Source organism: Pleurodeles waltl, chromosome 2_2, assembly GCF_031143425.1.
Source record: "Pleurodeles waltl isolate 20211129_DDA chromosome 2_2, aPleWal1.hap1.20221129, whole genome shotgun sequence".
In the NCBI taxonomy this organism is placed as follows: Eukaryota; Metazoa; Chordata; class Amphibia; order Caudata; family Salamandridae; genus Pleurodeles; species Pleurodeles waltl.
Window position 1 is genome coordinate 503088958 of NC_090439.1, and position 27906 is coordinate 503116863.

At 41.7% G+C, this 27906-nt stretch overlaps 1 protein-coding gene across 1 annotated transcript in view; it reads left to right on the forward strand.

The window, feature by feature from the left end:
- The window catches only part of MIB1 (MIB E3 ubiquitin protein ligase 1), a 345878-nt gene that overhangs the window by 129235 nt on the left and 188737 nt on the right, over positions 1-27906 (forward strand). Inside the window, exons 7-10 of the mRNA XM_069220006.1 lie at positions 13096-13279; positions 17626-17770; positions 19832-19965; positions 25290-25397. Of these exons, the coding sequence (XP_069076107.1) occupies positions 13096-13279; positions 17626-17770; positions 19832-19965; positions 25290-25397 (571 nt within the window). The remainder of the gene's footprint in view (positions 1-13095; positions 13280-17625; positions 17771-19831; positions 19966-25289; positions 25398-27906) is intronic.

A 27906-nucleotide genomic window follows, 5' to 3' on the forward strand; every position in this document is an offset into this window, starting at 1 on the left:
GCTTGGATTGTTTGAAATTTCCTTACTGTTAGCCGACTCACCCATTTATTCATTCCTTTGAGACATTTTGCAGGCGGCTGAACATTATGGTTGAGAGACACATTGTACTGGGGTCGACAAAATCTTAGCACACACAGAAATCTTTTCCTTCAGCACCCAATGGGATTTTTAGTTTAGTTACTGGTCTGTGGTCTCCAGCCAGTACCTGGTAGGTACTCGGATTTCACAACCCACTAGTATCTTATATTTGAAGGCGTACTCCACCTACAAAGCACACAAGTTTGCTGAAGCACTCTGAGTCACCTTTTTTCCACTAGAAAAACATCTAAAGCACTGTAGCATCCAGCCACAAAGGCCCCCAGTCAGCACTGGTTGGGGAAGTGTTCTGACTGGTCAGATCACTTATGATCCTGTATGCTCTTTGTTCCCTCCCGTAATCCTCAAGGGCATTTAAAATAATGATTTGAATCTAGTGTTGTCTTAATCACATTGCTAGCCTAGATATGACACATTTGACTCCTTCCATTTATTGTTAAGGTAATTTACCTTCTGCCTCAACACACAGCCGTACCTCAAAAACCTAAAGAGAACACATTTTGTCACTCCCGTTTATTCCTTACAGGGAAAACTAGTTATCAGACAGCCTGACCCTGTTTTCATCAGACGTCTAAACCCATCTTCAGACTCGGCAAGTGACTGTATTTTCATTAACTGTGCCTTCAGCTTGTTTGTTTGAGAGTTCCTCCTCCTGCAGCTCCGGAGTATATAGGGAGTTTATAGGCACACCTATTTGGGAATCTATCACATTCTACGTTTTAAAAAAAACAATTCATTGACTGCTTCCCCCAGTCCTCTCACCCCATACGGCTGAAATGCCCCTGTAACTTTTCTGTGTTTTACCCAGCACTTCTGCAAACTAGGAAGGGGCACTACCTATGCAATTATTCCGCTAGGCCATGACATATGTGAGTTGGATACAATATTTTATGCTGTTTATGTCAGGGATAAGTAAGGAAACCAAATTGTCAATGAAATTTAAACTGTGATCTTACCATATTGGTGAATCTGCCATTTGAATGTTTTTGTAGCTTGCACTTAGTTAGGAACGAACTCTTGAGTTGCTTTATTTTTAGGAGTTTACGGACATAAAAAAATCCTGAAAGCTAAAAGGCAGTCATCAACTTTAAGGTATTGAAGTTGAGGTTCATGGCACGTCCAGCTTCTCAAGATTGATACCAGTGATTCTGCTTTTTGTAGTCTATATACTTTACCCTTCCACTAGCATAGGGCAAAGTCTGCCTTGATTGACCATTTTTTTTTTTTTTTAGATCTTGCCTACCAGACAGTGCAATAGATCTGTTGATGAAAAGACCAATTTTCAGCTTAAGATGGGACAATAGTCCCCGCTGCTTACCATTATTTGTCCTTACTGCCACACCCATTTTGCTTGCTTTGTTAGCTTGTGCGGGCTTTCCTTTCTCTTCTTGCATTTGTCCCACCCCCGGAGTATTGACACATTATTTGTGTCCCTTTTTCCGTTTTCCGCTTGCTTTTCAAGCACTAACTTTTTCTTCTGGGTTAAGCTGTCCACGACAGTTTATTTGTTTTCCAGCTGTCATCCTCACGCACTTCTCTCTACAGGCCACACTCCATGCTGTTGTCTGTTACCCGTGTGCTTCTCCTCCATGTTCGCTTGACTTCATGTACTTTAACTCCCACATTAGTTTCTTGCTCAGGTGTTCTTCCCATGTCTGCTACACATCATTGTCTTTTGCCAGTTGCTTCTCTCTCCACCCAACCCTCTGTGTTGTTTCTGTCCCACTGCCCTCCATGTTGCTTCCAGACACTCGTCCTCTGTGTTGTTTTCCCCCACCCTCTCCCTTTCTGATGTTCCCCAACATCCTTTGTGATGCTTCTCCCCCTCCTGGGTCCTCCATGCTGCTTTCTCCACGCGTGATTTAAGAAAGAAAAAAAAAAGCCCTTCTGGCATCATTTTGTAGGTGCCGCATGCGTGGTGCACCTGCCTACAAACTAAAGCAGCTGGTGCGTCACAATGAGTGATCAGGCTACGCAAGCCATCTATGACCATTGTGAGGTAAACGTATAACATTTTTGTTTTTGAGCTGGTAGATGTCCATCTTGGATTCAACTGCAGTTATTGTGGGATGCTGTGATGACTCCAGTTTACGAGCCTCTGTCACATGTCTCATGAAAGTATTCATAGAATTGTGATTTGCATATCTTAAATTCCTCACTAAGGTCTAGGGATGATTTGATATGGCCATTCTAACAAATACATCCCAATTTAAAGATGTGTGTTAATTTCCATTGGTTAAAGCCTCTGAGGCCTGCCGTAGGTTTAATCCACATTGCATGCCAGACAGTAGCAGGGTCGGCTTTAGGGCGGTGAGACTGGTGCAGCTTGGGGGAGGGTGCGGTGTGTTAAACTATGTAATGGGATTAAAAAACCCTTCTGCAGTGTGCAGCGGTTTTCAGGCAACAATAAAAATGTCAAGATAACTTTTGATTTATGCTCCTGCTGTAGAGGTCTTTTGTCTAGTAGCAGATTTGACTCATAAAGTAGTGTAGATGGTCCCTATGACTCCACCTATTGTTGATAATGCAAATGGGCTTCGGCTCCATTGTTATTTTTTCTTTCCGTTGTCTAATTCGGATGTGTGCAACCGAGCTCTGGATCATCAACACCATTGCGGTAAAATCTCCAGGCCTTCTCGGTTTCTGCCCTTTCATTTGGTATTGTTTGCTATTGCGGTGCCCTTTCGTGTTTTAACATGTATTGCTTCACCCAGCTCCGGTATTGGGACAAATCAGATGCTTACATTGGAGCCCTGCTACTCAGGACCTCCTTCATTCGATTTCTCTGTGACAAGCATGTCTCACTCGTGTTGGAGCGGACGCCTTTCCGATACTATCCTCTGTCATTCCAAATGCTTCTGGGCCGATCTTCACCAGGTCTGTAATTTCTGCAGCTATCCCGAGTACATTGAGGCCCCTTGAGACGCCTGCCGCTCTTTGTGCTCCAAGAGTACTTTTTAATACCATCTGGCTCAATGTCTCGAAATGTCACAGAGAAGCAGAGCCAATTCCCTGGACTTCTTCAGCACCCATGATCTAAAGGAGGAACACCAGCCCAAACAGTCAACCTCTGAGTTGGAGGCTTCTCGCCTGTCCTTAGTTCTGGTTCCGATCTAGAGCTCAAAGACTTGCTGTCTGCTCGCAGGTCATGAGTATGATTCCTAATCACCCCAAGCCTTTTAACACCACTCGCACTTTGAGCGTCCCTTTTACAGTGGCCAGGCATCCAGCCTCGAAGCCCAGAGACAGGCTTCTGTTCTGCCATGGCCCCCTGGCCATGATTGTCACTGAACACCCGCTTCGGATCCTACACCCAGCCTTGGCCCAATCCTAAAGAAAATCTTGAAGCTGACACACCCAGCACCAACTGCCTCCACCTAAGAGACTCAGGCTGCATGGAAACGCCCTTTGGAGTCAATGCCCCACTCGCCGAGGATGACCCATATACTGGCACTGAAATTCTCTGCATTGAAACAGACTTCTTCAGTCATCTCTGTTGAGGCAGTCCTCCAGAGGCTGAAGGACAAACTTGACACCCACCAGCGTCACATCTATTTTCATTCTCACATTTGCTGAATTTTTTGCCCATCCACTGGTATCGACCGAAGGTAGAGCGAAACGAAGCTCAGCTTCGAGGAAGGCCTCAATCTCCTGCCACTTCCCAAGCACCAGAAGAGACACGACAGGCTACCAGCTCTCTCCTTTTGCCTCACCCACCTACTCCTTCCCAACTTTCCTGCCACTCCTTCCCCACCCCCTCCTCTGCCTGCTGTGACCCTGTTTCTTACGCTCTACAGGAGTCGCATCTCTCTGAATTCGGGGAACACAGCCAAGGGACACATGGGACCCGTATGATTTACCCCCACAGGATGGGTTATGTATGTTGTAGATCCTCTCGCGGACACAGACCCTGACCTATATCCCCCTTGTCCCCTCCTACGAGGTGACACTACAGTCTATTATGAGTTCTTTTGTAACATGGCCTTATTCCCACACTTGGGGGATGCACAGGGATGCCACTGAGGAGGATTACCTTTTGGAAACTTGCTTCCTCCCAGCTATCCATACAGCATTTACCAATGCTTAGAGGGATACTTGAGCTGGCTTAGGATATTTTTAGAGACATATTGGTCTTCTCCTTCTGACCAGACTTAATTAGGGGTCAGCTCCGTCACGACTCATTGGTAGTGCACACTGTCCTCAAAAGAAACAAGGCACAGGGAACTGGCAAGGCACCCCTGCTGGATAAGGAAAGCAAACACATTGATGCTGCTGGAATATGTGCTGCTGCGCAATCTCCAACCACTGGGACATTTCCAACTCCAACGCTTTGCTTTCACTCTGACTTGGCTTAGGCTCATTGGGACGAGATGGAGGAGCTCCTTTAACTTCTCCCAGATGGGTACCGCAAGAGGGGCCATGAGCTAGTCTCGGCAGGCAAGCTCATTTCCATTACCACCATCAGATGTACTCTTGATGCTACTGACACTGTTGCTCGCGGCATCAATTCTAGCATGCTCATCTGCAGGCATGCATGGCTCCATGTCTCTGGCTTCAAGCCGGATGTCTAACAGCATCTTCTCAACCTGCTCTTTGACTAAGAGCACCTCTTCAGCCTACAGGTTGAGAAGATGTTTAAAAAAAAAAAAAAAAAGTCTAAAAGGACTCTGATTGCCAAGTCCATGTGCACCCTACAAAAAAAGCCTACCCCTCGTGGGTCCTTATTGGTGGCCTCCAAAGCCATGTCGCCAGAGGCTTCCCCCTCCTTTCACCACCAGCAGTCCCAGCAACCCTGCAGTAAAGCTTATTTCCGATGTACATACAGGCAACAGCTCCAGAGATATAGACAAAAGTGGTTCCCCCAAAGGAACTGCCTCCGCAAAGCAGTGACTTGCCCCTCCTGCCCCCTTTCCCCGGTCACACAACACCTGTTGGGGGTACAACTTCAAAGGTTCTTCCTCACTTGGCAACAGGTCACCTCAGACCAGTGGGTATTGGACTTCATCCGACTCAGTTATTGTTTGTAACTCACTTCCACACCTCCCAGCATTCCACCCCGCAGATGTATCCTCTCCCACCAACACCAATGCCTGCTGCCTCCTCAAGTGCATCATAGTGCCTTTGCCTTTACACCTACATGGCTTAGAGTGTACTCCCTCTACTTCCTCATTCCCAGGAAGGACGAGTCCTTTAGGCCTCTCCTGGACCTCAGGGCCCTCAAAGAAGACATTGTATGAGAACATATCACATGCAAACTCTACATGATGAACAAAACCTTCCTGCAAGACTGAATAACTTTTTTTTCATTTCAAAACAGTACAAGGGACAGGGTCTGCCCAACTCAAGCATAAACAGGTGTATAGTAAAATGTATTCAAATATGTTATGCAAATGCCAAGAGACCTTTAAGGATCCAACCCCCCCCCCCCCCCCCCCCAAGCCCACGCAGCTCATAAAAAAGGGACCTCTATGGCCTTCCAAGCAAAAATTCCCGTAGCTGACATCTATAAAGCAGCTACCTGGTATAAACTGTACACTTTCACAAACCACTATTCTGTGGATTTATTTGCACGGCAACAAGCGAATGTTGGCCATGCTGTACACCATACACTTTTTCAGTCCTCTGCAAGATCCTCAGGTTAACCACTGTTTGGGGAAGGCTGCTTTATAGTCTGAACAGTGAGTATATCTACAACCACACATTCCTTAAACAGAAAATGTTACTTAGCCTGTAAGTATCTGTTTGCTGCCTGTAATGCTATAGATTCACATGTGCCCACCCTCCTTCCCCCGAAGCCTTTTGATGTTGCTGACGTTTCTTCCTTTTCTTCTTCTGCATGGTTTTCTCTTTTTCTGTATTGCTACACTCTATTTCCATCCTCACCTACCGTACGGATAACCACTGGTGCCGATTGCCGTGTGCATTACCAGCAATAGTTGGAGTCACTGTATATTGTGATTCAAAAAGACACCTTTTTGAAAGAAACACAACTTAAACACATCTGGGCCCAAAACTAGGTTGCAGGATTATGTACAGCATGTGACTTTACAGCACTATATGTCACAAATAGATACTTACAGGGTAATTCATATTTCCTTTTATGTGGATCGGTCAGATGGTGGCTGCTATTAACAGAGATCTTTTTGTTTCTTTCAGTTCATAATTACAATCCTAACATAGCCCAGTGACCTATGAACTGTCACCAAGGAGCTACTGGCAAACTACATAATATAGGTTAGAACATATGCCTTTTTCCCAGTCTTTTATTAACCTAATGTTTCTAAAAAAGTAGGAGTGGGTGTTTCTTCGGTAATTCTGTCTAGCAGATTCATTTAAATTACCCCAAAATTCCTTGAGATTCCGTAAGAAGAATAATTCTGCGTATAGCGCTATTTCTTAGGGCAAAAATGCCTCCTCTTGTCCAAATGGATGCATTTTGCGCAAAGAAACAGCACTAAATGTAACAGAACACAAATAGTGAACATGAGCAGCGCTCACACTTGGTAATTGTGCTCATGGGTAGGATTTTCCCTCAACTTACTATTGGTATTTAGCGCTATTTTCTTAGAGAAAATGTGTGCACCCTTACATCCAAAAGGGATGCAAGGATGCATTTTGCTCTGTAAATAGCGCTAAGTGCAGCAGAACACGAATAGCAAGTGGCTGCGTGGGGATTCCACCCTACCTACCCCCCCACCCAAAAATATTACTGTTCATTACATAAGCCGAAGCAAATGCGCAATTATTGGTGATTCCTCATCAAAGTGTAATGCAGAATTACTGAAATTACTCCGAATACTCCAGCCCAAGGCTGCTAAAAATAGTTAATTTGGGTAGACATTCATTTCATTAGTAGAGCCAATCCTAAACACTGTTTTATGCTGATAATTCTAAATTTGTGTTTCAAGGACCAAACACTCTTAAAATATTCTTCCTACCAGTATGGATGAAATGGGACCCCTACACCTTGTAATCCTCATTGTTTTATTTAGAATTTTATATTCTCTGATTTACACAAGTGTGATTTGTCTCCGTGTAATGTGTGAGATGTATATTTCTCTAATACCCTACAGTGGTATGAGTAGCACTGTCAAACAAATGAAATGCATGCAAGAGATTGGCTATGGAGAGGGCAATGTTAGAAAATTGTAGTGAAGGGATCCGTGAAGGAGTGGGTGGGGGGTGCCAAAAAAGATTGTCGCATTGGGTGGCACCAGTGCTAAGGCCTGCCCTGTACAGGAGTTCATTGAAGTCAGTAGATGACCTCTGCCTATCCATTTCAGATCCACCTTCCACCATTTGAGCATGACTGCAGTAGGAGATGGAGACATATGGCGCCCATACAACAATGCTCCAGTCAAACGTTTGTGAGGTGTTAAAGCTCCAACTAGATGAAAAGATTGTCATGGTGCCTTAAAATCCAGTCATTGATTATGTTGAGTTCGAATGTCAAATAATTTACTGTAATGTATTCTATAGAGAAGCTGTTCTTGTATACAGGTTCAGTACATTCCTGAAAGGCTACCCTATGCACTCCATTTGCCCATAAGGAGAAGTGTGTGTTCCCAGATCTTTGTAAAGAACTGAGGAGGGATCTTAGAGGAATAGGTTTGAAGTACATTTTGCATGAGAAGAGACACTATCTTCTATTAGCGACCAATTGATTATAGATTGTTCCAACCATTCAGTACCCTATGCACGTTTTTTATCAAGGACATTGGATTGAGCTCCCAGCATCTCTGGGATGTGGAGCACCAAAAACCTAAAGCTGTTGGAGGCAATGTATAGGCAAGACTGCCAGACGGTGGCACACAAACCTCTCTGCAACAGAAAATCTATTGCCTTCGCCCAGTTAACTACACTCTGGTTGCCCTTCCAAAGTGTTTTTTTTTTTTTTTTTAACCCATATATGCCTTTGGCCTAACAATTGGGATGTCTGACATGCTGGCTGCATAGAGGAAGAAAAAGTAGTCAGCGCCATTTCCACTGTCCAGGCTTGGGACCAGCCCATTGCATCCAGTCCATGCAGCAAGATGCTCAGTGGTCACTTTGAAGAGAAGCAGGGATGGAGTGAGGGGCCTCCGTGTCTGGTGCTACTTTATGTACGGATTAGGTCAGACATAGTCTCGTTCACAGTTACCCTTCTGACCGTGTCCATGTAGAGGAGTCCGACAAGCAATAATCCTGGGCCCAATAATCATGTTCTTAAGGAGACCGAACAGATGTCTCCGGTCAAAACAGTCAAATGTTTTCCTGAAGTTGATGGAGTTAATAGAAAATAGCTACTTTGCTTGTGCCTTTACATAATGCATTCTTCATAGGCTGTGGGTCATCTCTTACCATACACACAAAAGATGATGGGAGCATGCTTGCAATAATTCTAACCACTGTCAATCAGTATTGGTAGCATTCCAATCCGTTGTTGTTTTGCTCACTTTGCCATCTCAGATTATACCAGTCATATACAAATCAGTCCTTGCAAACGGTGTCATTAGAAGCGAGCTATACCTGTCTGGTGAGCCCTAATCCGGTTGAAACCAGACCTAGGTTGCTTGAGTTCCAATTCAGGGAGGACCTGGCTTGGCAGTACTGGCTGGACTGTTCACTTTGGAGCAGGGCCAAGATGGATTTGGCTATGGCTGAGTCCAAACTGAGTTGGCATGAGTGCAAAATAACCATGGGCTGGGATGCAGCATCCTATAATTATCAGTGACTTTGATTTATTCAAGCATTCCATCCATCATTTGGTAAGGCATAAAACCATTTCGATCCAGATTAACTACTTTGTAGTCAGTCTCAGCCAATTGGTTTGCAACGACTTTTAGAAATTTTGCTTAAGCATTAATGAGTGAAATCAGACAGAACTACTCGAGCTTGTCATGGGATCTACCCCTTTTGGTTTTACTACAGCTGTTACCAGTTACAGGTATTCTGGGAGATATCACAATTGTACTGCCTCTTCAAACAAAGCAAGTAGATGTGGCTGGAAGATCCACCCCATCTCCGTGTAGAATTCTGTGGGGAGGCAGTTTGCTCCATGAGTTGTGCTTGTTTGCATGGATGTAAAGGCCTCTTAGAATTCCATCACCATTACTGAACAGTCCAAATAACTGTTTTTCGCTGCCCCAGACACATCACTGGGAGTTTTACCTATGAATTCAGAAGTGCCTGCTGCATTTGTTGCACGTGTGGCAGCATATACATTTTGATAATGGTTATGAAATGCATTTTCTGTGCCTGTTTCCTCTGATATCAAGTCTCCCACTTCTTTTTGGATGTGTGGGGCACATTGTCTCTTAGTATGAGAAGACAAGCAGTAGACCTTGCTTGATTTGGCCCCAAATTTGTATACCTGGTGGTAGGTGGAATTCGTGCCTGCATCAGAACTCATTTCTTAGATCACAAGTTTAATGGGCTCACTTGATGGAGGACTGCATCACTGCAGGTAGAAACAGCCGGTTGCTTGAAGTTTGGACTGAAGGCAGACAAGGACTTCTCTAGTTTTCCCTTATGTTCTGCAGTATGACAACCCTTTGTTACTGATGACAGATTTGAAGGCTTCCTAAATTATACAGTTAGATGTGACTGCACCTTCATTAAACTGAGCATATAGCTCAGCCTCATTTTGAAGATAAGCAGCAAATGATTCCTCCATCACCTCCAGCATGTTCAGATGCCATGTTCCCCTTCTTAGCTGTCTGTCATGCCCTATAAAAATATCCTAGTTAGGCCTGATCGAACAGCCCCCGGGCAACACCTTATCACTTAAGGTCCTTGACGGGTCCAGTATAGGGGCAAGATAACAGTCCATTGATAAGAAGGTCCAGTGGGGAGATGAGACATAAGCACATGTTTTGCCTCTAGAGTCAAAATTATTTTGTGTCACAGACTTGTTGATGCCACCCAGTTTTGGAGGAGGGGTACCATATTGGGTTGTACATCCTGATGGATAGACATGTCTAGATTTCGGTACAACACTGCATTTAATTATTTTTCAATTATTCTAAACCTGAGTGTCTGTCCCACAATACAGACCTGATGTTCTCCAGTTTGGTTTCTGATGTCAGAGGTTGAAAATGGATACTAATAAACGTCCAGGGTCTGCTACCCTACATTTCAGCCACCCTGTGCTGGTTTCCCTGAGGATCTGAGTAGGTTTGAATGAAGGTAAAGGGAAAGGACTTCCTAAGTAGACTCGTCTCTCCTCAGAAGCCTTTGGAATCCAGCATGAAAGACGCAGTTGTACCCATGGCAAGGGCTTTTTGGTGAAATGTTGAACTGCCCCGTCTTATTCTTCCGATTGAGACTATTCAGATTTTAAGATAGTATTTTGACCCTGAAGAGCTCATCACCACAATTATCTCCAGCCATCCTACACAAATCAACCTTTGAACGACCAAGGAGCCCTGCCCCCACAATATCCTCCCACCCTGTGCTTCACTCCAGAATCATCTGTGGCTTCAGGCATACCCCATAGCTCATTAAATGCCTTGCAAGGATCAAAAAAGGTGATAGCAAAAAAGAATAAACATTAAACCAACTCCTTCAATTGCAACACCTCCTAGCATAGCCCCCAGTACCTTTAAATATGTTATGATCTCTTAAGGTTTAGTAACCTAGCTCAGTGGTTCCTAACCTTATGACTTTTGTGGGCCCCCACTTTATCAGTACTGAAAGTTGGAGACCCCCATTGAATCATTATTGGAATCTGGGGACCCCCAGTGAATCATTACTGAATGCCTGGTACCTAATCTGTTAATATAACATTTTCTAAGCAGTCACAGACCCCTGAGGAAGCTTCACGAACCCCTGTGGGTCCCTGGACCACAGGTTGGGAACCACTGACCTAGCTCGTAGGTGGTCCTAAGTGACCAGCCCCTACAACTTTGAAATAGCCCAGTGTCAATACCCCAATCAACCAGAGCCCATCCTCTGATAAAAAGGTAAAAACACGTGAGAAGGAGCAGAGGGAGGAAAACTACCAGGGCTTTTGAAGAAACAATGGAACATTGTCACTTGGTTCGCAACCAGGCATTCCCAACAATCACGCTGAGAACCAGCCACCTGCTATGTAATGGCCTATCCCCAATTACCCCTGACCCCCCCCCCCCCCCCCCCCCCCCCCCCCCACCTGAAAGGCAGCATACTATCCCCAAGGAAATGGAGGGCAGCTGAAATACCACAGACAGGAAAAAACCCTGACGCCAAAAGTTAGCCTTTTGCTACTCTTCATCATGGTCCATGGAGACTACTTCTTAGTCTTGCTCTTCATTATGCAGCTGCTCCCCCTTAACATTTTTTTCAAAACCTGGAAGTGTGTCAGCATCTCTTCCTTTGGCTTTTCCTCTATTTAGTTACATGTTGAACTTACAGTTGGAGGCTGGGAAGCACCTGCTCCTTTACCCAGATACAGAGTTGGACCTCTACCCAGTCCCACGCAGTCTTAGGAGACTTGAAGAAGTGTGCTTTGACACTGAACATAACCCTCAATTTGATGTGTCACAGCATTGTATTTTTTCAGTTGCATTGCCTCCATTATTTGCATGTGATGCAGAAGGGAAAAAAAACACAGCTGGGGACTCTCCCCCACTGTGGGCAGTAGGATTCATGGGGTTTCTGGCTTAGAACAAGCTTTACTGTGCTCCCGGAGAGGAGTTTGGCATCTGGACCAGCAGGTACGCTCATCTATAAAGTGATGTAAAAGTTCCTCCAGAAGCACCTGGGATGTAAGTGTCTGCAAAACTAGCTCTCTTTGGGACCCACACAATTCTCTGGATATTTTGGTTCGCACTATCTTCCGCATCTTTGGCCCTGTCCATAAGCCTTTTGGCAGACTCAGATAGGCAAGCAACTTTCTGGAAATGTATGCAACCTGTGCCCGATTGCCTGCTGTCATTTTGCAGTGACAGAGTTGAGATATCTCATTGTTGCAGGATGATACATGGATCACGTGTATTTAATGGGAGCTCAGTTAACTCAGTTAGCAACCAACGTCTTCTGTGAAGGCCACAAATAAGCTTTGACCATATTGAAATAACCAACTAGCTGCCATTTTTGGAACAAATTGAGTGAGTAGTTTGATAGGGGCAAGCAGGTAGTCTACCTGGCCTCACACTTCTTTCTGCACAACATCTGAAATATAGTAAAAGATTATAAGGAAATTATAGAAGAGTAATCAGTGACCAATAAGTAATGCAATGAGTGCAGATTATTGATCTCATGCCCTGTAGCTGTCGCATGATAAAACAATGTTCAGCAATTGATTTTATTCAATGAACTTCATCAATTTTTCTAACCAGCACCCCACTTAAATTACCAAACTGACAATGAAACTATTTTCAATTTACAAAAGAGTTTTTAATAATATTAAACTTGGTTCACCTCTTCTATATACTTCTGCTTAGCTTTAGTATCTAGAAAGCCCTAAATAATAGATTAGCCCTGCCTTCATGTTGGTGTCCCATTTATTGAGAAATGCGTAAATGTCATGCAATTTTACAGTGGTGCAGTGTTTGCATAATTCATAAGTTCAGAGATTGCTGTGAAAGGTAAAATATGTTTTTTTTTATTTTCTCTTCTGCTGTTAATTTTTTTAAGTACTGCCCCTTCGGAGCAATGTCTCTTAGCAATATAATGAAAACATCTTGTTGGCATTCCCAAAGAAACCTCCTGGCATAGTCTTGAATTATACAAATTACTAGATGATAACCCCGCATGGTTTTGTCAGTTGTGAGAAACATGCTTTTCTGTGTGCATCCTTTGAAATATTTATTGTTAATGAAGTGTCCTTTCTTGATAGTTTATGTTGTCTTTCGTTCTAATTTAAAGTTGTTGTGTGTAACTTCGATAGACATTAGTTTGCCTTTTTTGGTATTAAGTTATTTCAATTAAATGAGATTTTCAAGCCCTCTTGGCACATATTACTGTGTAGTTACTTTCAATTCAATTAAGATTGTTGCCTCAGTTGAACTGTAACCTGAACTAAACATTTATCCCTAGATGGACATTTAACCCAGCTGTTCTTACAAAGGCCAACATGGTTCGTAGTGGGGATGCTGCTCAGGGTGCAGAAGGAGGGACGTCACAGTTTCAAGTGGGGGACCTTGTTCAGATATGCTACGATTTAGAACGAATCAAACTTCTTCAACGAGGTCATGGCGAGTGGGCTGAAGCAATGTTGCCTGTAAGTGTAATAGATATGTTTATTGAGAGATACCATATGAGAAATGGTTTGCGTAAATGAAGGTAGCAGTGCTGTTCGTTTGACTTAAAATGTGTGAAAAAACGCTTCTCCATTGTATCGCTGTCGTGTTGCAAATTTAACACTGTCATCGATGTTTATCCCTAGACTTGCTACCTCTTGCATCAACAACTGAGTATCCAAAATCTGTAAAGGTGTGCGCAACCCCACAGTTTCAGAAAGTTATTATATACCTCAGTGACCAATGCTCCAAAAGTTGGATAAGGTCTTGCTGGCTTGCATTTGAGCTTAACATGCTCTGAATGTACTGTGGGAGGGTAGTATAAGCCTTGCTGAGGACTTCCGCTACATTCAAAGACAAAGCTTCATAGTCGCGAATGTAAATGCATGCATGTAGTATGCAGATAACTAATACTTACTGATTGATGCTATACATTTTGCTTACATAAAGCAATAGGACCTTTATTAAAGTCACCCATTTCTTTAAACAAAACCGATATTAGATTTAGTTGTCATTTGCAAATACTGAAAGTACTGTCAATTAAAATCTCCTTCATTTTGCACAAGTTCTGTGTCAATCTTATTGAAAATTTTCCTCTCAAAAGTGTAGGACGGGAGGCGTAATTCGAGGTAAGTAAAACTCATAATCTAAGGGAAGTAATGGCCCTTTCATCTTAAACTGAGGATGAGTAACTGATACAGTGGAAAACGTGAGTGTGTTTGGAGCTCCGCAAAAATCTTTATCTTTTGGTGTTTCGTTGATGATGGTGCGTATTGGAATCCCCAGAATTTTTAATGTACAGTTGGATGTCAGCGTAGAGAATACATTTGAACACCATCTATACAAATGGGTTGTGAATTATTTTCGCATTACATTTGTAATGCAGGACCCATAACAAGAAAAGTTAGAGCTTGGAATCGCTTTTATTTTGTTTAAATACTATCTAGAATTGTATATCTGCAACAGTTGGTGATTGCTTCCTATGTAAAAACACTTTTGGTTCTCTACTAATAGGCAAGCAATAGTCCATTATAACAATCTTTGCTATGAATTAAACATCTATCCTAGAAAGTAACCTTAGTTTATTCACGTGTTAGATTGAACTTAAGGAAACCATTCTATAGCACACTAAAGCCTTACTGTGTGCTGCACCTCAACAAGCTGTCAGTAGTTCGATTTGTTTAATCTGATTGCTAGCTGTCTAGGTTTTAAAAATCTGAGTGAGTTTTTTTTAAGCCCAGTTGAGAGCTAAGATAGCTAAAAGGCGTTGATGACCATTCTGATCAAAAGTTGTATGCATTGCTTCACTTTATGCTAGCTTCTCAGCAGAGACTGTCTTTAAGGTTATTGACAATCTGTTTTTTTGATTTGTCGATGGTCAATAGTGAAATTATAAGGCCTATTCAACGAAGGTTGCCTTTTTGAGATTGGAAGGTGCTTTAAAATCTTTTCTGCAGTAATATTGATAATCATTTCAAACTGACTTTTTTTAAAACTTCTTCTCAATAGGCGCTTTATCCTCAATAACGACATTCATGTGTGGGATACAAAAATGGATATCTGAAAGTGTTGGTTAAAAGCATAGCCTTAAAACGTTTTTTCAAGCCAGAATCTGATACAGATTTGTTTTGCAGTATTCTTCCCCCTTCTGTGTGACCCTAAATAGTTTTTTTTTTTAATTAAGAGAAGTAGTTCACTTCTTGTTCATCGAATGTCTACTGTATTGAGACCACCTTTTGTGGTGTGAACTAGAACCTCAAAACCAGTTGATCAGTGTTCTATTCAGTTTTCATTTTTCATCCTTCAGAGTAAGACCAAGCAGTGCCCATTGCAATAAGACCATTGGTAAAGCCAGCTGTTCTTTGGGAGAAAAAAAAAACCTATACTAGTTTTAGGTGGCGTTTGCAAATAGTAAAAGTACTACCCATTGAAATACCCTTTCATATGCACAAGCTACATTGTGAATGGAAATGCAGCTGGTAGAAGACTGTCTTAGCCAGCTGGGCTAATACAGCCTGCAGAGTTTGTGGACGCTGGCCAGGTCTCATGTAGAATGTAGTTCCATTTTTGTGGATTGAAAAACCTTTTCTGACAAATGACGAAGGAAGTGTTCCTCCTTATGTTTTGTGAAGATAGTGGGATAACTCTTCTGATAATGACTAAAGTTGCAGTGTACGAAAACTGCCTAAGAGAGTTGTCTTACTGCTTAGTTGGTTTTTATTCAGTGCATATGAATGCTTTAATAGTTATAATTTTTTTTAACGTTTTACGGAGCCAGCCTGACAGAGTTTGTTTCCTTGGGTCACACGTCAGAAAGAAATTACAGTACTTCTGTAATTAAGTGGCACTGTTCAGTCTAGGTGGCTCAGATCAAAGAAAATCATGCTCTATAGGAAAAGATGTGGCCCAAATAGCAATGCAAGAATGTTCATGTTTGAGGTAGGAGAGCTTGGAGCAGAATTGTGTGAAGAACACCATTAAGAATCAGTCGGAAATCTATAAAAATACTAAATTGAAATAGACGTTTTCTTTAATAAATAAAAAAAAAAAAACAGACAAGTCTTTGGTCACTCTGCTCTTTTGAGCTAGAAATAGCCTCCAGAATCTTTCTTGGTTGACAGCTACTAGTAAAACAAACCAGCAATCTGATTGACTCAGCAGCACCAGCCTTTAAAGATGCCTTTTCACATTTCATGCTGTATATTTTGAAGGTTACTGAAGACTTCAGCTTACAAGTCGACACAAAAGGTCCCAGGAAATTACAGCTAACTCTTTGCTGAGAACACAGAAAAAATTCAACACATTCCCATACAGGTGTTAATACTAAATGCGCTTTAGTCCCAAGAAGAGTTTTGCCCACTGAAAAAAATAATTGTTTTGGCATCATTTTACTATAAAGGACACTTCACTTGTAGGCCATTTAAGGCCTTACTAACACTCTCATAATAAGAATAAACACATGGATTACCCTTCTCACAATGTATAGATCACAGTAACATTTGTGATTATTTAATGAAATATTTGCCTTTTTGTAGAGAAGGCATTTTCATTATGGTTGTGTGTTCTGTAGGAAGATTAAATGGGTGGATACCAGGAGGATAGAAAGACAGGATTTATTCAGTGTAGAGTACATTGATGGCCTCCTCAAATGCAGGCCTAGTCCACCACATCCAGTTGTCTTCTAATGGTTCTGTCGTTCACAAACGTACGATCTGCCTTTCTTTCTTTAATGGCTGTACTAAGGAGAATATAGGGTGTGAAAAAGATAACATACACTTTCCTCATTGTAAAGTTTGTCAGCAACACAAAGAGAAGAAATGTGCTTGACCTGGAGCTGGGTGTGAGAAGGCCCTTACTATGTTGACTTACCGATGCCTTTGAATGGGCTGATGCCAGTCTTTCTGAAAGTGTGCACATTTTCCCAGGAGGTTCTCTGCACCCTGTTTGCTTGACACCTGATTAGCATGTTAAGCATAATGAATAGATGGAAAACTGAAGCCCATTGTAGATAAACATTCTATGAATTCTCCTGCTGTCTTCTTTTAGGTCTGGAATTTTGTTTTGTTGTCGGGTATCAGGTTAGACTTGCTTGAGTCTACATCACCATAAAGTCTGCAATGCACTGTGATACAGACATCACAGTAGGTTACCTTTTTCCTGGCCATGTTGTGAAATAGTGTCCTACTGGAGAACAAAGGACATGTATAAGAAAAAAAAACTTTGAGAGTGTGAAGAAGCACTAGAGCCTCCTTCACATTGACCTGACCTTTGCCAGAATCACAGCTATTGCTTGATTTTTGATACACATATTTATCTCATTGGCAATTAAACAACATATTACACTGAATATAGCATAATATAGACTTGTACTCAAATGGTGGTTTCAGGGTGAGATCTTCAAATTATCTGACTTTATTCAAGAAGTCCCAGAGGAGTACACATACTGAGGGTTCTGAGACGACAGCACACCAAAACTGTTGAGTCTTTTTTATTTTTTATTGTAGTGATAAATTTATTAACAAGTAATAACTTGAACAGCAGCTTTATTTCAGTGTGGCCATTTTGCATTTTTGATGTCTTTGCTTTTGAGTTGAGGTGGTCAGGAATGCCGCCTTTGACAACGGTAACAGGCATCTGTTGTCTCACTTCATATCCAGTCTTCCCCATTTGTAGTGTTTCAGAACTATCCTTGTTCGCGAGGAGACCCAAAATCTGAGTAAGCTAGATATTGCACAACTCCTTTGCAGTTTATCGTCTGTATTGAGAATGTCAACGATATTACAGAGGAAATAATTAACACTTCCCACCTTTTTTTCCATTAATGCAGACACTGGGTAAGGTTGGCAGAGTGCAGCAGATATATTCAGACAGCGATCTGAAAGTGGAAGTTTGTGGTACCTCCTGGACATATAATCCTGCAGCAGTCTCTAAAGTTGCATCGGCTGGATCAGCTATGAGCAATGCATCTGGAGGTCAGTTCTTAATGTTCCCTTTTTGTAGGAGCAGTTTACTATATTTACATTTTTACAATAGTAAAGTTATTCTGCTAGGCAGGTACAAGGATAGAACAAAGATACATTTATACCTTTCATTATGATCTCTACTTTCAAAGCCTGTACATATATTTGCATGCCTTTTTAATTTAAAGTTTGAATATGCAATGTTTACATGTTAAATCCTAATCCATAAAATATATACTTTCCTTCCAAATCCCCAAGGAGCGTCCAAAACCAACATTAGTCTTCTCTTTAGTAGCCCTTTGCCAAGACTATAAATGTAGCCCGTCTGGAAGATTCCTCCCAGACCACGTTTGGCAAGCATGAATCTGAAGTGTAAGGTACCGTGAAGGCCTCTTCACACTCTGATCCAGGTCCAGCACATTGATCTGTCTCCTAAAGGGTGTTCTTTCTCCTAGTTTTCTTCTGAAGTTGCAAAAACAAGCCCTTATACATGGCATGCAAGAAGCTGCAGAATTTTGTCATCTTGCGTCTGCTTCCTTGCAGTTTTGAGATACTGAAGGTGTGTATAAATGTCAAAACAAAGTAATTCAGGAAGTCTGTGTGAACAGAGTTTGTCTTTTTTCACCAAAGGGGGATGTGCTTGGAAATGGAAATTGCTCCTTTGTGGCGCCTTACCCCCCGAATACTGGGTTGTTTATGTAAGTTAAACACATACGACTAAGGAGATTTTTCAGATGAGGGCAGATTTGAGTGGAATAGTCATCAAGAGCTCAAATTCCCTGAAAGTGGCATTCTGTCTGCACATTAGTGCTGCTAGTAGCCCCTGAAATGGATTTATTCATTAAAGAGACAAGAGTTGGGCTCTTATGGGAGTTGGTTACGCTATCCAACCATTTAGCCCAGCTCATCATTTTACAACCTCTACCTTATGCTCAAATAGGGCAAGGGTAAAGCCTTGTAGACCAGCACTCACTCCCCTCAAAGGGACATAGATGCATTGATCAGTTTACTGATAGACCTGTTCGTTAATTTGATGCCATCTTGGCTGATCCATTGTGTGTGTGAGGGAGGAGCGGAGAGAGGGAGGTAAGGAGGAAGGTAGTTGGTGTGTGTGGGGGGGCAGAGTGTTGAAGCGAACTTTGTGCTGATCAAACGGGGAGAAGGGGGGACATGTTTATAGTGTAGGGCAGGAACAAGGTATTGACAGTTGTACCCCTCCTGCCTTACAAGGCGTGTCTTAATTTGAGCCCTGCTCTTTGCTGGCTGAATGGTAAGCTACTTTAGAGTAAAACCGATCCATGTTTGAATACTGCTTCGCCCCTCTGAACACTTATTTAGCTCCTTTGATTGAAATTGGCACATCCAACTTCAAGGAACTTTGTGACCCTGATGTGCCTCCTAAGGTATTAGCAGGCTACTTGATGTGCATGTATGCCGTTTTTGTAACTGTAACTCCGTCTCAGATCAAATCTGTTTAGATGGTTTTATATAGCTCCAGTGTACCACCCAAAGATTACTTCCAAATACTAATGCGCATAAATGCCAAACTAAATGAAGTATCAGGCAGTTGAGTTGAATGTTTTCTGTCAAATTATTATGTAGCAGTAAACAATAGACTTCCTGGTGGGGAAGAGTCCTCATTTGAGTCAATGAAGCTCCGGATCGACTGTGTTCAGTATGTAGCTTAAAAACATTAGACAAGACACTCGGACATGAGAGTGACTGGCTAATGTGATCCTGGTGTCCCAATAGTGCAAGAATGCTGCTAGCATCCTCTGAAATGACTCTGCTGGTTGTGGGAATTGACCTCACCTTGAGTGATTCAGGCTTCGTTGGGAATTTATAATTTATCCACCATTCTTGTAATTTCATGCTATGCAGACTTACTATCTAGTTTGATAGATTCCTAATTATACTATAATAATTTTCCCCATTACATTTTAATGATGTTAACCGCATGATTATCCACCAAAGTGTAGCTGTACAGTTAAGTTTGCAGTGCATTTTCTTATTTCAGATTCTTTATTTTGTTTCATTTTCATGAAAAACTAGCTGCTGTTTATGTATCCACAGAACGATTATCTCAACTATTGAAAAAGTTGTTTGAAACACAAGAGTCTGGGGATCTCAATGAAGAATTGGTCAAAGCTTCTGCTAACGGAGATGTTGCAAAAGTGGAAGATTTACTTAAGAGACCAGATGTGGATGTAAGATACTTATAATTCGGATACTTAAACAATGCTTTTTTTTTACCCAGATGGCTAACTTTTTGTGTAATAAGAGCCCCTGATGCCTTGTGAATATATTCCTTGGGGTCCTCCGCTGTACCATAATTGAAGTTAACTGTTGATAGTAAAAACAGTAGTATTTCTTGACATGACCTCATTACTTCGAAATGCAAGGCATACCGTTTCCACTGTAACCACTTTAGGAGGGACGTACTAGCTAGTCAGACCTAGAGTGCCTTATTGTTTATGTTTTCAATGTATCCCTTTTAAAGATATTCAGCTCCAGGTTATTCCAGTGAAATTCCAAACTGCCTCGCTTTTTGCTTTCTAACATTTGGAGACGTGCATTACATGGAAGTGTTTAGTATTGGTAGTCTTTGCAAGGAATCAAGTCTTTGTCTTCGTAAACATCTTGGTAGCTTTTCTGCCCTTTTTACATCCTCCTATCCTCCCCAAGGTATGGCTGCAATCTGGATTGGCTGTAGCCATTACTAGCATTTTCACAGAAATTGTGGTGTTTAGTTTGGGGAGGCTGCTGCTTGCTTACTGCATCATCCAGGTGCATGGTGGTAGTAGAAGGTGATGCCAGGTGCGTAAGAAATTTGTTGCAAGTAATATCATGCCTCTGCAGCTTTGCTTGCTGATGCATGCAAGCACTGCCTGAGTTCCAGTTAGAGTTTGATCTTACGTGTCAAAAGGCAACTCTGTGAGGGGGAGCCTTCTACTGCTGGCACACCGCATTATTCTTTCATGTAATGCTTGTTTCGTGAATGGGAGGCTGAGATGGTTTGGGTCCTTTGTGTTTAGCCATTTGGTAGGCGGCTAATTCCATAATTATTTCAGAGGCATCCATTCTAAAGTAATTACAACTTACACAGATTGAACATGAATCAAGTTGTTTGTTACGGATAATTGAATGCAAACTTACACATTGTAATTTTCATGATCTTGGGCTTCTAAATGTTTAGCAGTTTACTAAACTATTGCAAACCATGTAATGTTTAGTATATTATTTCCAGTTCATTTGGAACAATTTAAACACACAACTAGGTACATTACATACACACTTACTGCACTTATAAAGCACCAGAGACAAAGAAAGGTCTCTTAACATAGGTCTTAAAGTGACCTTTACTTTGAGAGACTGTGATACACCACCAAGGCAGATCTTGTTTCAGGGAGAGAGGCAATGGCTAATCTCACTTTGAGCTAATACTCTTTAGCTGTAGTCTTGGGGCTAGGTAACTATGGGTTGTCTGACATCCTGGATGGATTTTAATATGCAGAGCAAACATTTGTGACCTGTTTTTGTAAATGTATTATAAATGTGTGGGATTTCCATATGACTGTGCTGTGGTGGCTGCCCAACAAACAGCCTAAATTCGACATCATACCCCAGCCAACATATGTCACTTCTCTCATTTAAATAAATCCAAAATCCTCATGTAATTTATAATACATTAAACATTGGCCATAGCATCCAATAAAACTTCTGAAAAGTCATAATTACCCTAACTTTTGCTGTGATATCAAATGCAAAAACAAAGTAAAATAGAAAATCTGCAAAAGCAGTAAACATAAGGTTCAACCTTGGACTGAAAATCATAAAAAGATTGCAGTGGCCATAAAAGGGGAATTACACAGTGAATCAGAATCCTTCTATTCCTTGTGTTGTCAGGGTGGAAAAAAATTAATTGGCCTAAAGTATACAGGTACTGTAACTGCAAGCTCTAGGTAGTGTCTTCTGGGCTTCTTCTATCAGAGTGTGGAAAAGTAAATGCCTTTCATTTTCCTCATGCTTTTATGGAAAGGCAATGTTGAAAAACACTCAGGGCTTCGTTACAAGTGTGGTGGTCTTCAGACCGCCACACTCGCGGTGGCAGTCAGGATCACATTGGGAACCGTCAGGATCCATGATCCCAATGGGCTGGCATGGTGGAGATCGTAATCCGCCAGGCAGCGCTGCATGCTGCGCTGCCCGGCGGATTACGACCTTGTTCTCTGCCAGCCTTTTCAAGGCGCTAACACCACCATAAAAAGGCTGGTGGAGAACAGGTGCAGGGGGGCAAAGGATGGCCCTGCACTGCCCATGCCTGCCCATGCATTTGGCATGGGCAGTTCAAGGGCTCCCCTGCCCAGCACTGTTGCAATTTTCGCTGTCTGCTTTGCAGACCATGAACATTGCTAGCTTGCTGGTGCACCCTGCGGGCTACAGCATTGCTGATGGCTCGATTACGAGCCAGACACAATGCTGTAGCCTGTTTCCCGCTAGGCTGGCGGGCGGAAACCTCAGTTTCTGCCCGCTGACCTAGTATGATCTCTGAATTACTCCGGCCAGGTGGTTGCCACTTAGGTTTATCATGCCAACAGTCCACCCAAATGCCACTTGGGCAGACTGGAATGTAAAGCAGTTAGGTCTTCATAGAAGTTTATTACGTTATATAACTTCCTCTTTAGAAACCTTCCCTGATTCACAAAATATATATTTGACACTCAGTGTAAAAAGGTATAGGTAGAAATGTGTGAGGGACTGTTGCTTTCACAGGATTCCTTATCTCTGTGGAAGAACGAAGGTTGCACCCATTCCATTACCTTCTCACTTACTTACAGGGTATGTTTGCGTATTTAGAGGTTTTTTTTCCCCACCAGACTACCCTGTTTCAGGCTTCCACTCTTCATGTGCATTGGTTGTTTCCAAGAAGGTCTGTCTGTTTCCTTTGAGAGAACGAATGCTGTTGGTGGTGAGGCTAATAAGACACTCCATTAGCACCTCCCCTTTAAAGGTAGGGCCGTCCCTCCGTAGAGTTTCACTTGTTGGTGAGGAAGTGCTAATCCCTATAGACCCTGGGAGTCCCAGTAAACTGGGCTTGAGGTGAAAGTGTCTTTCAGCACGATGACCAAACTTACATCCTACTTGACCTGCAATGTCCCTTGCCACCACTGTGAGGCGCTTGCTCTTTTTTGGGATAGTTTACCCTTCCTCCATGATTGTATGCCTGATATAGAGGTGGTGTGGGAATACTGTTTTTGATCTACTGATACTCCAACTTTCCAAGGTACAGTGTATTTATTCCCTTCATGTTTCCACTGTGGTTCATCAACGTAAGAGGGCATGTATTCTGGCTGTTGGGGCCCAATCAGGGTGTTACGGCTGCCTTGAAGTAGCTTTTCTTAGTTCAGGCTGAGATAAGTAGGGGCAAGTGGATACAAGGGGGAGAACTCAAAAAATAGAAACCATGATGACGATCCAGTTGCTACTGACCTATTAGCTATATTCTTGCAAGACAATTTTCTTCTACTCAAGTAGACAACAGAGAAAGCACAGTATGCACCATCTGTACGACATAATGATCTTGTTCATGAACACTGACAAAAGTGTTCATTACTTTGGAAATATTGGCAACTCAGTGAGTCTCCTTCAGTGAGGAAGCAATGCCCAGACGTGCTATGGTCTTTTCCTGGGGGCTTAATCAGTGGGGCTCAGTGAAGGTCAGACATTGGTGATGGATTCTTTTCTCGTGCATAGGGGCTGTGGCTGCTTTTAGAGGGTGGTCAAAACTGATTTTCATAGGTTTTGTATCCTCTCAATTTTAACGCAGACATGGAATTTCTGGCAGTCACAAAGTCTTGGCTCAAGCATTTTCATGCAGCACATATTAGTAGATTTGAGATTGTTTTTAAATAAATATTTGTATTGAATTATCACGCATGAATAGGCAACATAACATACAAACAACAATGTTGAGAGGCAAGTTGTTGAGCTATTATAGCCTATGTCAATCCAGGTGTCTCAGGTCTGAATCGAGGGCGCATCAGTGCAGAAACAAGCATAGCCGAGTTAAATACTTACCCTTCCATTCCCTGCGAGCCTCTCAAGTCCGTCCCGGCCCAATGTCACCACCTCCCGTTAATCACTCAAGGGGGCCACCTCGTTCGTAGTTTTGGGCATTTAAGTATCTGTGATGGCAGCAACCATGTGTCTTTCAGCTCTCATTTTTTTGCACCATTTTCCATTATAGGGCAATACAGGATCGATGGCTGTGATTCTTGCCTGGACCACTCATCTCAAATAGAAAATCTTACGCGAGAGATCCCACACAGGACATAACCCTGTTGTGTTCCCTGAAATAATTAGTCACACCTAGTAGATTTCCTAAGCTCCAAAAGGAAACTGCAATCTTTTTGAAGAAAACGAAAACTGGCAGTTATTTCCCAACTCTCCCACAGAGTTATGCTCTGCATTTCGAAAAGTGTTAGGAAAACATATTTGAGAATCTTTCCTCTTCAGATGAATGTGGCCCCCGCCCTGAACTTCAAAATCAATACACAGTTATTGGTATTCCAGAACAAACTAGTATGTGTGCGCGTTTCACCTACAAATAAAGTATTACTCCCATGATTATCAACCCAGTGAACAACATCAGTGAGTGAACCTAAATACATCCCAGTCATGTTTCATCACACATCCCTAACTATGATATAATTCTTACCTGCGTTATATGTAGTTCAAGCATGGTTTATTTTAGATTATCTGTGGTGATTCATATAAAGGCGCTCAGAACTTAATGCTATGAAGTCTGAAGATTTGTCTCTCAACATTCCACTGGTTTCTGGTTCTTTTGCCTTGCCCTACCCCAGTTATAGGTATCTTTATTTTTTATTTTTCATACGTGTTTTCATTCGAATTGCACAAAGCATACATAAGAAGCAACTGTTTTATCTCTTCAGTTCTTCCGATAAGAAGCAATGTAAGACTGCTTGTACTTGCAAAATAGATCCGCAGCTACTGTGGAATTCAAACTGCTGCACTGAGTGAAAACGTTCCTTCGCTGTCTTGTTAACAAGAGCAACATAAAATACATGACAACTGAGCACACACGACTTTATACGTTTGTTGAATGTCCACTTTAATATTGAACAGATCTGTCTAAAAAACCCTACATTTACTTTAATTCTCTTCAGCGCACTCTGCAGCTTAACAATAGCGGTGTTAACAATTAGCACGAATTACTGTATCTTACATCACATGAACATATAATAAATGCCACTAAGGTCAGAATTCTCTCTTCCAAAGGTCAGGGGGATTTCACCACCCCTTTCATGCGTCACTTCAGCTGGTGCATATCCTTATCTATCCGGCTCTTTTGCAACTACTGTGGTCAAGATGTTTTGATTCTGTAACTTATATGTAGTTCAATTGATAAACTGTTTCCAACGGTCTTCTTACATATTTTATCTTCTATGTCACCAGTTAAACTGTTCTGCTACAGTAGTTTCTGAAAACCTGTTCCTTTGTATTGAAGGTGAATGGGCAGTGTGCTGGACACACTGCAATGCAAGCAGCCAGCCAGAATGGACATGTTGACATATTGAAATTACTTTTGAAGCAAAATGTTGATGTGGAAGCAGAGGTAAGTTGTAAACTGTGAACATCTGAGTTTTCATTGCTACTTTTACATTTGTGTAGCACTAATCACCATTGTTGTGCCCTTTTAGCACATTTTAAGTTTGTACACCCTTATGAATTGCTGTGGAAAGATAATCAGTCAAAATGAAGGAACCATATTTTGATAATGTTTTGTTAATATTGTCTTTTTATGTGGTTTGTAGAAAAACTCGTCAGAGTTGACGTTTTAATGACTTCTGTGTTAGTGTGAAAGTAAACTGAGTTTGATCTTGGAAGTTGCTGGTGATATTTAATGTTTGGCTTGGTGTGTTACAGCACGTTGATAGATCCAACAGCTGCAACTGATCTATCTATCTATCTGTCTATCTATCTGCTCCCTCTCTCTCAGCTCTCTCTCCCTCTCTCTCTTTGAGCCTTCTCGCTCTCGGAGCTGTCTAAAGATGGCAGCACTTTGCCAGCTGTATGATTTTGGTGCCTTGTTGTGTGCTCGATGATGAAGAGAGTTCTCACTGGCATGTTCTGAGCATGACCGATAGGTGAATTCGGAACAGCGGTGTGTTTGTTCATGGGTACAGTGTGTCACAAAAATTCGGAATACGTTTGAAAAGGTATATGGTTATGCTAGTTTTAAGGGCTATCTATAATGTAGTGAGTGCTAGGTTGTCACTTTTGGGAAATGAAAGTAGTCTGGCAAAAACGTTTTTCCTTACAAATCCAGGGCCACTGTATAAATTAGTGCGAGTAGACCGCACTGATTGATCTGTGGAAGAAAAAGCACTAGGGAAGGGGGGGCATAATACAGTTGCAATCAACATATATTCAGATCCTACCACAGTCTTATGGTTATGCTGCATAATAAATATGGAATAACTTATTATTAAGACCCTGGTTATTCTCCTTCAGACAACGGTGCATTCAGTGTGAGAAAACCCAACAAAGAGGGCTGACCTGCCAGAGAGGGTTTCATGAAAGTCTGCAGAAACAGAGGCTTCTGTAAATCTCCTGTAGAGTGTATGACAATACTATAGCTGGTCATTTAATGCATTAGTCCAGTGGTTCTTAAACTCTGGTCCGGGGACTCCTGGGGGTCAGCGAAGCCTACATAGACGGTCTGCAGATGCTTATAAAATGAAATACTATTAGCAAATTAATACATTGTGTATAAATGAATCAAAATGTGAAATTATAAATTCTAAACTGTTTGCTAAATGTGGAGGAATTTGGAGTCTAAAAATAAGGTAGTATCCTCAGGTTGATTTGTGGGAGCAGTGCAAGTGCATCAAATGGAATATAATATGGATGACGAGTCACCTTAATTGAATTTCAAAAAGCTTCAACCCTCCCATTGAAGTTATAATTCTGTTTCTTTTTAAACTCGTGAGTGTAATAAAATATTTAATTGTTTCTGTATTGGTTTGATGAATGCGTGTCTGTATTTGTTGTGTATTGATTTTCAGTTCCAGTCATCAAAAATGTTAGCCTTAGTTCCCCAGATTCCAATAATGGCTTTTTGTGGGTCTCTGTATTTCAATAATGATTAAATGGGAGTTCCCGGTTCCAGTAATGATTAAGTGGGGGTCCACAGATGTCAAAAGGTTAAGAACCACTGCTCTGGTCAAAGCAAGTTTATTTCTGTTTCCATTTTCACGTGAGAGAGCTATGCCTTGAATTGATAATCCATAGAGTGTGGTACCAACCATAATATTTGATTGGATTTAATTTGGCATTCTGCATAAGTGGTTTTGTTTTGTCTGAAGGAGATAAATAGTATTTTTTTTTTATTGTTACTAGAGTGGTGATTGTGATTTACCTAAACAAATGTAGATGTTTACTGTTGTAAGTATGTTGTGGTATTAGGCTCACATATACAATATAGTTGCAAAGAAATAAACTGAGGCCATCAAGTGTATTTATTTTCCAGTTGTCACCATCTGAGCGCTCCAGATATAAGTTAATAAAAGATCTTAATCCTTTATTGTGATGCAACAAGAACAATTTAAAAATAAACACCACGTTTATAGATATAAACACGACAGTCACACTGACAGCTCGATAATATTTCTTGTAAAAATGTTTCAATAAGGTTACGTAATGTGCATCATGTAGGTATCATAACTTCAAGTTAGGCTTGCATTCAGGCTCTTTCCCATTCTCAAATTATAGGTACTGTGCTACCTAGCGGTGTGGCTGAATGCTGACCACTTACAATAGTGTAATATGGAGACTTGGGTATTTATATTGTGCACACATGTGCATCTTTTGTGGTTACCAGTCCCCCTTAATCACTGCATTCACAGATCACTTTTCCAAAACATATGTTCGAGGCATGTGTGGCTGTAGATATGCATTCTTAGCATAATCCTGCCATCTAGTGTTGCGCTGTGAAGTGTGCAAGTTGTTTTCATTCATAGAAAGTCTTAGTCTTTTGAGTCACGAGGTAGAGTGATTCCTCCTTCTGCTGGCAATGTGCATGGGCATCAACTCCATTTTTAGATTGTTTTCTTCCACTGTCA